The sequence below is a fragment of the Oncorhynchus mykiss genome, chromosome 15 (assembly GCF_057628025.1).
Source record: "Oncorhynchus mykiss isolate SJ-2025 chromosome 15, ASM5762802v1, whole genome shotgun sequence".
In the NCBI taxonomy this organism is placed as follows: Eukaryota; Metazoa; Chordata; class Actinopteri; order Salmoniformes; family Salmonidae; genus Oncorhynchus; species Oncorhynchus mykiss.
The window spans coordinates 61,442,665-61,454,822 of record NC_143036.1 but is presented as its reverse complement, the minus strand read 5'-3'; the positions used below and the strand labels follow the sequence as shown (position 1 = coordinate 61,454,822).

Genomic DNA, 12,158 nt, shown 5'->3' with positions numbered 1-12,158 from the left:
GACCACTAGAAGCAGTGAACTACAACTGCAGTAGGTTACTGCAGCTACATAGCTCCATTGAACGTAAAATTGTAACATTTTATTCTGTAGTTGCAACATTTGAGTGCACTCTGAAGTTAATATGGCGTGTTCTTTAAGCATCTTAATACTGTAATTTCACGCTGCATGAGCTCAGAGAAGGTAAAGCCTCCCGGGGGAGAAAGGAGAGACACTCAATTTGTTGTTAGGAGGTAAAGAGAGAAAGTAAAAGAGAGAGCGAAGACTATCAATCTTTAACAGAAGAAGATCGTAAGAGTCCAACGTTTAAGTTTCGAGTGCACTCTGAAGTTAATATGGCGTGTTCTTTAAGCATCTTAATACTGTAATTTGTTCCTATTATGTACTGAAAAACACTTACAAAAAATATTTACACATAAAGGATGCTATGTTACATGTTTTTATTTTATTCCAGGAGTCATAAACAAAAAATGTAAGATGAAAGCATGCGCAGATGGCCTGACAGCTGAGAATATGCTCAAGCCTGAAGTACAGTATGGGCAGAGAAAGCACAGCGTCATGCAGTGTAAGGCTTAAACAAAAGGTGGATAACTGTCTGTTTGAAAGCCCAAATCAAATTTTATTGGTAACATACACATGGTTAGCAGATGTTAAAGCGAGTGTAGCGAAATGCTTGTAAGAACGCGAAATACTGTCAATTCTTATTGTAAATCACCTGATCAGAAATTGTTTAATATTTGTATCTTTTGAAGTTCAATCTTTAATCACAAGACATTGCATTACAGACATCAAGCCATATTGTTTATACATTTCAACATTAGCTCCCTCCCCCAAACACAGTTCCCAATCCCAACAGAGACAAAAACATGTCCAGATAGGTGGAAATTACAGTTTGTCCTACTGCACATTTCCTGCACTACTCATCTAAAATAAAAAGCTACAGCCAAAACACTGCCAACATGCAACTGAGCTTAAACAGAGCCTTTTGAATACTAGGAGATGACACAAAGCTGGTGATGAATTGGCTTCTTCTATGGTAACTAGCTCCCGCACACAGCATGCCATGCCAAAGTCCAGTACAACCCTCCCTCCCCCTCCAGCCCCTCCCTCGACTGCTGGTGAGAGGCAGATCACTAGTGGTGTGACGACAGGTTCCGGGCAGCCTAGGCGTATCAGTGGTTGCTCAGTCCGACTACTTCTCTGGCTGCTCCACGACCTTGGTCTCGCTCATGTACTTATCGATCAGGTGTAAAGGCACTCCACGCTGCATGAGCTCAGAGAAGGTAAAGCCCCCTGGGGGAGAAAGGAGAGACACTCAATTTGTTGTTAGGAGCTATAGAGAGAAAGTGAAAGAGAGCGAAGACGATCAATCTTTAACAGAGAGAAGATCGTAAGAGTCCAACAGGAAAATAGCAGAGGGTCAGCGTGCAACATCGAAACAGACACTGAAACAGCGAAAAGAGGGTGAGTCTGCAACAAAGAAACAGAAGAGAGACACCATACAGTACAAAAAAGAAGAGATACCAAAGTGGATAGTAGTGAGGAGAGAAAATAGAGACAGTGTCAGTAAAGGACAGGTGCAATACGTCACTTTTGAGTCTGTGAGTAAATCTATATCTGCCTAGGCTTACAGTGGCAGAGCTATAGGATCCTTGACATGGCCATTCACTAAGTAGGCCCAAAATGCGCCAAGAAGCTCAGGAACATTAACTGGATTAAAGCCTTCTCTAGTACATAATAGATGGTGCATTGACACAAATGATAATAACCCTATTGTGTCAAATATAGGCCTACTATAGATATATCATCTACAGTTGGGCAAAAAAGTATTGTCAGTCACCAATTGCGAAAGTTCTCCCACTTAAAAAGATGAGAGAGGCCTGTAATTTTCATCATAGGTACACTTCAACTATGACAGACAAAATTAGGAGAAAAAATCCTGAAAATCACATTGTAGGATTTTTTATGAATTTATTTGCAAATTATGGTGGAAAATAAGTATTTGATCAATAACAAAAGTTTATCTCAATACTTTGTTATATACCCTTTGTTGGCAATGACAGAGGTCAAACGTTTTCTGTAAGTCTTCACAAGGTTTTCACACACTGTTGCTGGTATTTTGGCCCATTCCTCCATGCAGATCTCCTCTAGAGCAGTGATGTTTTGGGCCTGTTGCTGGGCAACATGGACTTTCAACTCCCTCCAAAGATTTTCTATGGGGTTGAGATCTGGAGACTGGCTAGGCCCCCCCAGGACCTTGAAATGCTTCTTCCGAAGCCACTCCTTCGTTGCCCGGGCGGTGTGTTTGGTGTCCTTTGACAGCTCTTTGGTCTTGGCCATAGTGGAGTTTGGAGTGTGACTGTTTGAGGTTGTGGACAGGTGTCTTTTATACTGATAACAAGTTCAAACAGGTGCCATTAATACAGGTAACGAGTGGAGGACAGAGGAGCCTCTTAAAGAAGAAGTTACAGGTCTGTGAGAGCCAGAAATCTTGCTTGTTTGTAGGTGACCAAATACTTATTTTCCACCATAATTTGCAAATAAATTCATAAAAAATCCTACAATGTGATTTTGTCTGTCATAGTTGAAGTGTACCTATGATGAAAATTACAGGCCTCTCTCATCTTTTTAAGTGGGAGAACTTGCACAATTGGTGGCTGACTAAATATTTTTTTGCCCCACTGTATGTATTAATCAGCAGAAAGTGATCTATGGATGAATTGTATCTTATTACCCCAGTAAATATAACACATATGTACAGGACACCATCCTGGAGTAACGACTTCTGGAAAATAATGTAAGCATAATTTCAACCTTTAATCTTCAATAAAGAGCCATGCTCTGCAAATGTTGGTATTTACTCTGATGTCACAATCAGGCCATTTGCACTACTTTGAAGGTTACTCACCTTTTGTGTGTGGCATATGTTAGATGAGGAACAAACACGGTTACCAGGGAAACACAGGTCATACAAGCAGGCACGTCACACCAACCGTTAAAATAGACTTCTGAAATGTTAGGGGTACGCTTGACTTTAGACAGCCACCCTAGACAGCAACCCTAGAGTGTTATTGGAAAGTAACTGGCTCCAATGAACACTGTCCATACAGTGTCTAGAGCCACATACACAATCTATTATGTTACTGTACATATCACACATCCATTTGGACTAAAGCAGGCAAGCCCTGAACTCTTGCATTCCTTCCCTTGGTACTCTTTCAGACGGGTGGGCGTGAACTTAAATAGACCACCTATTACTGCTGAGAAAAGCTGTATTATTGGCATTTGACAGATGCAGAATGAATGACATAAGCTTCATATGCCAAAACCATATGAAAGCTTACCTTGGATGAGAACATACATTCACTATTCCTGAGTGGGGACTGGGGGGGAGAGAAGAGAAGAGGGGTTATCCAAATGTTTACATGGGGGAGTTATGTGTTCTCCAGGGAATACTGGTCAGTTATTGAACTCATTTTATATGAGGAGTTAAACACGCAATTGAAGGGACATCATCATCTGTTGAGGGGAGACACTAAAACATGGAGCCACAAGATAGTATTCATCGAACAAGGGAACTACATCTAGAACAATACGTATTGGTGCGCGTTTGAGTTATGAGGTGTTGATGTGTGATGACGCCTTAGGAAGAATTGGACCATGCTGTATTGGTGAAGCATGCTACATTTGACGATGCGACTTTGAAGTTGTGGTAGGAAATTCAACAGTGGTAGTCAGATGAACAGGATTTGGCTGAACACAAGTGACATTACTGAAGTCTTGTATGAACACCTGTAACTAGATGAACATGTTTAAAATGAGAAGGAAATGCATAGATTGAATTCAGCCACGTGATGTAATACGTTGTTCCTCATTGGAGTAGCAGGGGTGATGTAATGACAAACCCCCTGGATATTGTATATGACAATATAAGCATATATCATATACGATATATGTACGACGGATACTTACAGGACCACAGCTGATACGGACGGGCCTTTGGTGGTGTAGTCACTGAAACAAACTATGTACTGATCTACGTCACCAAAGAGTCTAGACACCTAACACTGTACACAGGTGGATAACATACACCGCAGGTTACCAGGTACCCTCCAGCCAAAACTGACCTTTAACCTCCAGCTTACACTCCACTAGTGCATCACCCAGGTCATTAATGGCCTTGCAGGAGTACATGCCCCCGTCGTAGGGGCTGGGTTTCCGGATCTCCAGGGTGCAGACCCCTTGGTTGCTAAACATGCGGTAGCGCGGGTCGTCAATGATGGCTATCTTATTCTTCATCCAAATCACTTTGGGCTGAAGTCAAAAACAGAGAAGGTTAGCCCGTTTCCCAGAGAAGCCTCTAAAATATCAATACTCAATTAAGTCAGGGATGTTTCGCAAGTTACTCCCCATAATGTTTATCAAGTAGTATAAAAGTCCTCGCCACTGTATCATTAAAACATTTGTCAACTCAATATGTTGTAGTACATTATTTCAGAAGCATTCAATACATTGCAATGTTTTACTGGTCTGTGGTACTATTTTCTCAGTGAGAGGGCCAACACATTGTTCAAGTTAGAGATACACCGTTATGAACAGTCATATCTTATTACCAAGAGTGCATTAATCAGATAAACCCTTATATTTACATGGTGCCCATGGTCTGTTAATTTAAGCAGTTTTTCAACCTCTCAACAAAAAACTTCAGGCAGCTGACTAGAGATGTGTTGTTAGAGAGAGGATAGCTGTCAGGTGTAAAGGCTGCCGTGGTTGAGAGGCGGTCAGAAAGAGCAGGCTGCAGGTGTAAAGCTTTCAGCATACAGCTGGGGGCCTGGACCATTTGGACCTAGTCCATCCTGTAGGGGTATGGGGAACAGGCTGGAGGGGTATGGGGAACAGGTAGGAGGGGTATGGGGAACAGGCGGGAGGGGTATGGAGAACAGGCTGGAGGGATATGGGGAACAGGCTGGAGGGGTATGGGGAACAGGCTGGAGGGGTATGGGGAACAGGCTGGAGGGGTATGGGGAACAGGCTTGAGGGGTATGGGGAACAGGCTCGAGGGGTATGGGGAACAGCCTGGAGGGGTATGGGGAACAGGCTGACTAAAGGCCTAAGATGACCCACTAGGCCAGGACATTGGATGTCCCAGCTTCAGGGCTGCAGTCTTTAGGTTTGACTCCTAATTTATCAATTCATGCCATTGATTGGCCAGAGTCAATAAAGAAGACATAATTGGTTTCCCATGTCTAAATCAATTACTAATTAATAGGCAGGACTGAACATCAGCAGAAATGATACCACAACCATGTCCAGGAGTTTAGTTGGACAGAACATTCCCAGAGAATTGGTGTAGGCACTGTCTAAGTACGGTCCTACACACCTAGCCTGAGTCCCAGATCTGTTTGTGTCATCTTGCCAACTCCAATTTCTGAAATGGAGTTGGCAAGACAGCACAAACAGATCTGGGACCCGGGCTACACCTACCCGTGGGTTGGCGCGGACGCTGCAGTTGAGGGTGGCGTTGTAGCCAGCGATGGCAAAGGTGTTGATGAGGGGCTGGGTGAACTTGGGAGGCTCTTTGAAGTCGTGGTCGATGTACTCGGGGTTCTTCAGTTGCATGCCTGCAGAGGAAGGAAGGGAGGAAGAATGGGGTTGTACATGATACAGGCGCTGGGCTGTATCATGGGGGAATTTCCCTTGTGATCATGATTGAAGGAGAGACAGTATTTTAATTCATCATCTGCGGTCAGAGACAGCAACATCGGCATTAACAGTACAATGAAACATGCTATGTAGTGTATAAGCCAGCTCTGAAGGAAAGCAACTGGTCCAATTCTGTAAAAATGAATATTTTATCACTATGTATCGTTACCTTGTGACAAAAAAACAAAGAAGAAAACGAAAAAAGAAGTGACTGATGTTCATGTCCATCTGCTTTTTGAACGAGTTGGTCCATAATATTAGAAAGTAGAGGGGATGACATACTGTTCATATTTTTCATTGCTCTCCATATGGTATCCCCCCCCCCCCCCCCCCCCACACACACACACACACACACACACAGGAGCTCACACATACCTTCTTTAACGATGAGGGCGCTGTCCTTGGTCTGGGTGGCACCCTCGCTCAGACCCACCATGTTCTCAGAGTAGATTCTGAAGTAGTACTCATTCCCCACCACCAGCTCTGTGATGGTGATGCAGGTGCGGTGGTAGTGCTCAATACACGTGTACCACTCCTGTCCCATAGAGAGCAGATTCGTTTAAACATGCAGGGGATCACATTGAGTAGCACATACACTTGAATTCCATATGCATAATACATACAGAGGTACTTTTCCTGTAAAAATCTCTCCCTCATACTGATTCCATATAGTACAGTACCAAGTGATGCATTCAGCAGACTCATACCATGGTCTTCTTGTCTGCTTTCTGGATGGTGTAGCCTGTAATGGCGGCGTTGCCATTGTCCTTTGGCGGGGTCCAGTCCAGAGCCACGTTTCCTCCCCAGACCTCATCTATCTTCACACACTGTGGAGGCCCTGGGAGGTCTGAGTGGAGAGATTAATCCGTTGACATCATTAACATCAGTATGGGTCTTATTTATGTGCTAGACATTAGCTGCTGTGAAAAATTTGATAGGGAATAAAGGGCAGAACAAAGCTAAAAACATTCAACTCGATCAACTCTTTACAATGAGATCTTTCCCTCTTATAGTATTTTTTCCTTCTACTTTCTGTTTGATTCAATCTGTAAAAATGACCAATACAAGTGCTTAATTGATCTATGTCTAAACAACTTTAACTGTGAGATCAGGATATCCTTCCTGTCAGTGTCCTTTGACCCACCTACTATCTGGATGTCTACGATGGCCGTGTCCACGTGGTTCTCCACCTCCACCTTCATATCATACTTCCCAGAGTGCTTCCTCTCTGCTTTGCGGATGAAGATGATGCTGTCACAGTCTGTGTTGCGGATAGTGACCTGCGTGGGGTCCACCGTCTGGCCCTCCTTCAGCCAGCTCACCTTTGGCCTGGGCTTGCCCTACATGTCACATATTGCATAGGAGCATGAATCTAACTACATATGATTTACTAAAGGGCTTTCACTGAAGGTAGTTGAGCCATTTTCTGTTATTGCCTTACCATGAATGGAATAACGAGATTGACTGCTTCTCCGACTTTACGAGTGTACGTCTGTTTCAAATGACGGGGGATGCGGATCTTAGGTGGTTCTGGGAAGAGGACAGGTCAGATAAGTGGATGGAATGTGATTACTTACATTTTGTGATTATTTTTTATCTATAGTGCCTTCGAAAGGTATTCAGACCCATCGACTTTCCATATTTTGTTACGTTACAGCCTTATTCTAAAATTGATTTTAAAAAAATGAAATAATCCGCATTAATCTACACACAATACCCCATAATGACAAAGAAAAAACAGGTTTTAGAATTTTTGGATAATTTATACAAAACCAAACAACTGAAATATCACATTACATAAGTATTCAGACCCTTTACTCAGTACTTTGTTGAGGCATCTTTTGCAGCGATTACAGCATTGAGTCTTGGGAATGACACTACAAGCTTGGAACATCTGTATTTGGGGAGTTTCGCCCATTCTTCACTGCAAATCCTCTCAAGCTCTGTCAGTTTGGATGGGAAACTTTGCTGCACAGCTATTTTCAGGTTGTTGTCCTGTTGGAAGGTGAAATTCCACCCCAGTCTGAGGTCCTGAGCGCTCTGGAGCAGGTTTTCATCAAGGATCTCTCTGTGCTTTGCTACGTTCATCTTTCCCTTGATCCTGACTAGTCTCCCAGTCCCTGCTGCTGAAAAACATCCCCACAGCATGATGCTGCCGCCACCATGCTTCACCGTAGGGATGGTGCCAGGTTTCCTCGAGACGTGACGCTTGGCATTCAGGCCAAAGAGTTCAATCTTGGTTTCATCAGACCAGAGAATCTTGTATCTCATGGTCTGAGAGTCTTTAGGTGCCTTTTGGCAAACTCAGAGGGGGCTGTTAGGTGCTTTTTGCTGAGTAGTGGCTTCCGTCTGGACACTTTACCATAAAGTCCTGATTTGTGGAGTGCTGCAGAGATGGTCGTCCTTCTGGAAGGTTCTCCCATCTCCACAGAGGAACTCTAGAGCTCTGTCAGAGTGACCATCGGGTTCTTGGTAACCTCCCTGACCAAGGCCCTTCTCCCCCGATTGCTCAGTTTGGCCGGTCGGCCAGCTCTAGGAAAAGCTCTAGGAAAAACTTCTTCCATTTAAGAATGATGGAGGCCACTGTGTTCTTGGGAACCTTCAATGCTGCAGAAATGTTTTGGTACCCTTCCCCAGATCTGTGCCTTGACACAATCCTGTCTCGGAGCTCTACGGACAATTCATTTGACCTCATGGCTTGGTTTTTGATCTGACATGCACTGTCAACTGTGGGACCTTATATAGGCAGGTGTGTGCCTTTCCAAATCATGTCCAATCAATTTAATTTACCACAGGTGGACTCCATTCAAGATGTAGAAACAACTCAAGGATGATCAATGGAAACAGGATGCACCTGAGCTCAATTCGAGTCTCATAGCAAAGGGTCTGAATACTTATGCAAATACGTTATTTTATTTTTTATATTAATACATTCACACATTTTTCTAAAAACCTGTTTTCGCTTTGTCATTATGGGGTATTCTGTATAGATTGCTGATTTTTTATTTTTTTTTAAATCCATTTTAGAATAAGGCTGTAACGTAACAAAACGTGGAAAACATCAAGGGGTCTGAATACTTTCCGAAGGCACTGTAAATATTTGATGAACTGTTGTCTTTTGGACTTGTGTATCAAATGTCATGTTCCTAGCCCTGTTGCTTAAGCCTTGCTAATAAATAATACATACAGACATCAAAAAGAGAAGTGGAGAGTGGCTAGGACTCACCGATGACCTCTTTGACCAGGATAGAGTGCTGAAGTGTTCTGGGAGTGCTGGCGCCGGCAGCATTGATAGCCCTTACCCTAACCAGGATCTTAGCCTCTGGAGGGAGGCCAGTGATGGTGTACTTAGTCTTCTCTGTCAGCTCCTTATTGGTTACTCTCCAGTCATCAGCTGTGGAGAACATGTCCATAGACTTAACACAGCAGGTAATACTTATTAACAGGCCAGGAGTTTCTCCTGATCATGAAAAATCAAGTGGGTTCTAGTTATAAAATCGAATGCTTCTTACTTCCTTCGATGCAATACTCCACCAGGTAGCCGTCTAAGCCTGCAGCTCCGATGGTGTCTGGGGGACGCCACTTCATGGTCACCGTGGTGTCTGTGACATCATCCACCACCAGCATGGTGGGCTCGCTGGTCACAGCTGAGAGCAATCAGTGTGAGAGTGTTACAACGGTTGGACTTCACACAAACATTTCCTTGCATAGTATGCCTTGTCAAAAGTGGATCTCCAATTGCCATAATAACAGTATAATGCATACAATGTAAGAAACACCTCCATGCCCATGTGTGTGGGACACCCCTCTAGCTGGCGTTGGTATGTCATCAATCTGTTCACCAGATCTGATTAGGGGCGGCCCTTAACGTCTATTCTTATATTCTGCATCACGTTTAACTCATATTGAACCCTGTGGGAGGCTGATCTCCTAAACCTATAAGCCCTAGATGATTTGGCAGCCATCATAAAGACATATTTAATATCTCCTAAAGCCCCGGCCACGTCCAGTGGAGGTCACAGTCAGAATGCGGAATGCTTGGAATAGTTGGGTATCAGAGGAACAGCTGCAAAGGGGAAGGGCAGCCCACACAATGGCCTGCACTATCACACAGTATCACAGTACCGGCTCTTTCATTTTTCTCCCACTATCGTGATATAATATAACCACAGGAGAAACCGTATTGGCTTACATAAGAGGATAACGCCTTTGTACTGTAAGTGTCACCTCACTGGCTTTGTCACAAAGATTACATTGCCAAGCGAACATCGCGTACTCAGAACTCACCCAGCGGCACAAAGGCTTTGGATGGCTCGCTGGGTTTGGACACACCGATGGCATTCACAGCAAAGACGCGCACCTCGTACGGGACACCCTCAATCATCTTTTTAGGCTCAAATGTGGTCTCTTTGTTCAGGTCAAAGTTCAGCCTCATCCATCTGGAACTCTGCTTCTTCTTCCTTTCGATGAAGTAGCCTTTGGGAAAAAGCATAGTTCTATATCATATACACACACCAGAATATCCAACTTGTTAGCATAAAACCACCCACACACACCTACCTAAGATGGGTGAGCCTCCGTCATAGATCGGGGGTTCCCATGTCATAGAGCACCAGTCTCCTCCCACCTCCGTGACCAGGGGAACTTCAGGAGGGTCTGGGATATCCACCACCTTGACTTTGATGCTAGCCCCTGCTTCCCCAGCCTCGTTCTGCAGGACTATCTTGTAGTTTCCTGTGTCCTCCTTCTCTGCGATGTCAATGGTGAGGCTGGTGTGGTCCGAGAAGGTTTCAGCTCGCACACGGTGGCCCGAGTCAAGGATTACCTACGATGGCAAAGTATGTATACTGTACTTATGACAACAATTGAGCACAATGAAGCCTATTTTTTTTTTTACCCCTTTTCCTCCCCAATTTCGGGGTATCCAATTGTTTTTAGTAGCTACTATATTGTCTCATCGCTACAACTCCCGTACGGGCTCGGGAGAGACGAAGGTTGAAAGTCATGCGTCCTCCGATACACAACTCAACCAAGCCGCACTGCTTCTTAACACAGCGCGCATCCAACCCGGAAGCCAGCCGCACCAATGTGTCAGAGGAAACACCGTGCACCTGGAAACCTTGGTTAGCGCGCACTGCGCCCGGCCCGCCACAGGAGTCGCTTGTACGCGATGAGACAAGGACATCCCTACCGGCCAAGCCCTCACCAACCCGGACGACGCTAGACCAATTGTGCGTCGCCCCACGGACCTTCCGGGCCTTGGCCGGTTACGACAGAGCCTGGGCGCGAACCCAGAGTCTCTGATGGCACAGCTGGGGCTGCAGTACATCACCCTTAACCACTGCGCCACCCGGGAGGCCCAATGAAGCCTATTTTGACCCAGGTCAGCACTCACCCTCTCTCCCTTCATCCACACCACTCTGGGTGCTGGTTCTCCACTGATGGGGATCTCCACGCGGAGTTTATTTCCTGCCACAATGGTCACTGTGTTGTCAGGGAAGTTCAAGCTCTCCAGGTGCACCCTGGGAGGATCTGTAAGAACGGGACAAGGAAGAAAACAAGTAAGTGCTCTATAATATTCCTATCAACCCACGGACAGTTTTGTATCATTAAAATGACTGTACCAACGATATGAACTTTGGCACAGAGGCTCTGAGAGTATCCCTCTGGCACAAAGGTATAATCCCCGGCATCGTGAATGGTGCTGTTCACAATTTCTAATCGGTGGTTCCTGTCAAAACAAGAAAACAAGTGAGAAGACAGCTTAATCCATATGAAAAAGACAGGAGGACAGAGGGAAGGGCAAAGGCCCAGAGTTTTTCTTGCTCAGGTTACATGGGCCTAATGGTGAATCCTGATTTGGGCCCAGAATTTTTTCCTCTGTTACTTGACCAGGTATGAAACCCCCATGAACACAGGTATGGGGCTGAGGAGATGGGCGAGTGGGAGGGAAGTGACATACTTGGCTCTTTGCAGGATGTTGATGCGGTCGTTGGACTGGATCAGCTGTCCATTCCTGTACCAACGACCTGGAACATTCCCAGGGAAGATCTCACAGTGCATCTTCAGTGGCTGGCCCAAAAGCACTGTCATGTCCTGCAAATCCTGAATAATCTTCAGTGGCTTCACTGATGAAGGGAAGAATGGAAAGAAATAAGAGGATAGAAGAAATACAAAATAGTCATAAATTTAGCTGATCTACAGTTTCTCAGTAAGAGAGAACGTGTGAGGAAAGGAGAGGGAAGTGAAATACACACATTCAACCTGGACTTTGGCTTCAGAGGTGCCCCCAGAGGCCATGAGGGAGAAGGTTCCAGTGTCCTCCTTTGAGGCATCGTCAATGATTAGCCAGTGTTTCAGCCCCTCAGACTTGACACGGTAGCGTGACCGGGGCCCGGTCGGGACCTCCACGCCGTTCTTACACCTGAGGGGGAAGATGAAAGGTTAGAGGCACACAC

General features: G+C 44.9%; 1 protein-coding gene across 34 annotated transcripts in view; it reads right to left on the bottom strand.

The window, feature by feature from the left end:
• Positions 1-420: 420 nt before the first annotated feature.
• LOC110490765 (myosin-binding protein C, slow-type) overlaps positions 421-12,158 on the bottom strand; it is a 37,536-nt gene continuing 25,798 nt past the window's right edge. For 17 of the 34 annotated variants that reach the window (XM_090200620.1, XM_090200588.1, XM_090200590.1 and 14 more), the window contains 16 exons: positions 11,958-12,124; positions 11,663-11,828; positions 11,325-11,431; positions 11,096-11,232; positions 10,261-10,525; positions 9,988-10,176; positions 9,213-9,347; positions 8,927-9,094; positions 7,142-7,230; positions 6,845-7,040; positions 6,408-6,547; positions 6,076-6,235; positions 5,482-5,618; positions 4,125-4,311; positions 3,342-3,380; positions 421-1,290 (listed from right to left, as the gene is read on the bottom strand). In XM_090200620.1, the coding sequence (XP_090056746.1) occupies positions 3,364-3,380; positions 4,125-4,311; positions 5,482-5,618; positions 6,076-6,235; positions 6,408-6,547; positions 6,845-7,040; positions 7,142-7,230; positions 8,927-9,094; positions 9,213-9,347; positions 9,988-10,176; positions 10,261-10,525; positions 11,096-11,232; positions 11,325-11,431; positions 11,663-11,828; positions 11,958-12,124 (2,260 nt within the window). In that variant the 3' untranslated portion in view covers positions 421-1,290; positions 3,342-3,363. The remainder of the gene's footprint in view (positions 1,291-3,341; positions 3,381-4,124; positions 4,312-5,481; positions 5,619-6,075; positions 6,236-6,407; positions 6,548-6,844; positions 7,041-7,141; positions 7,231-8,926; positions 9,095-9,212; positions 9,348-9,987; positions 10,177-10,260; positions 10,526-11,095; positions 11,233-11,324; positions 11,432-11,662; positions 11,829-11,957; positions 12,125-12,158) is intronic. The other 17 variants (XM_036944788.2, XM_090200587.1, XM_090200589.1 and 14 more) reach the window with 1 other exon arrangement.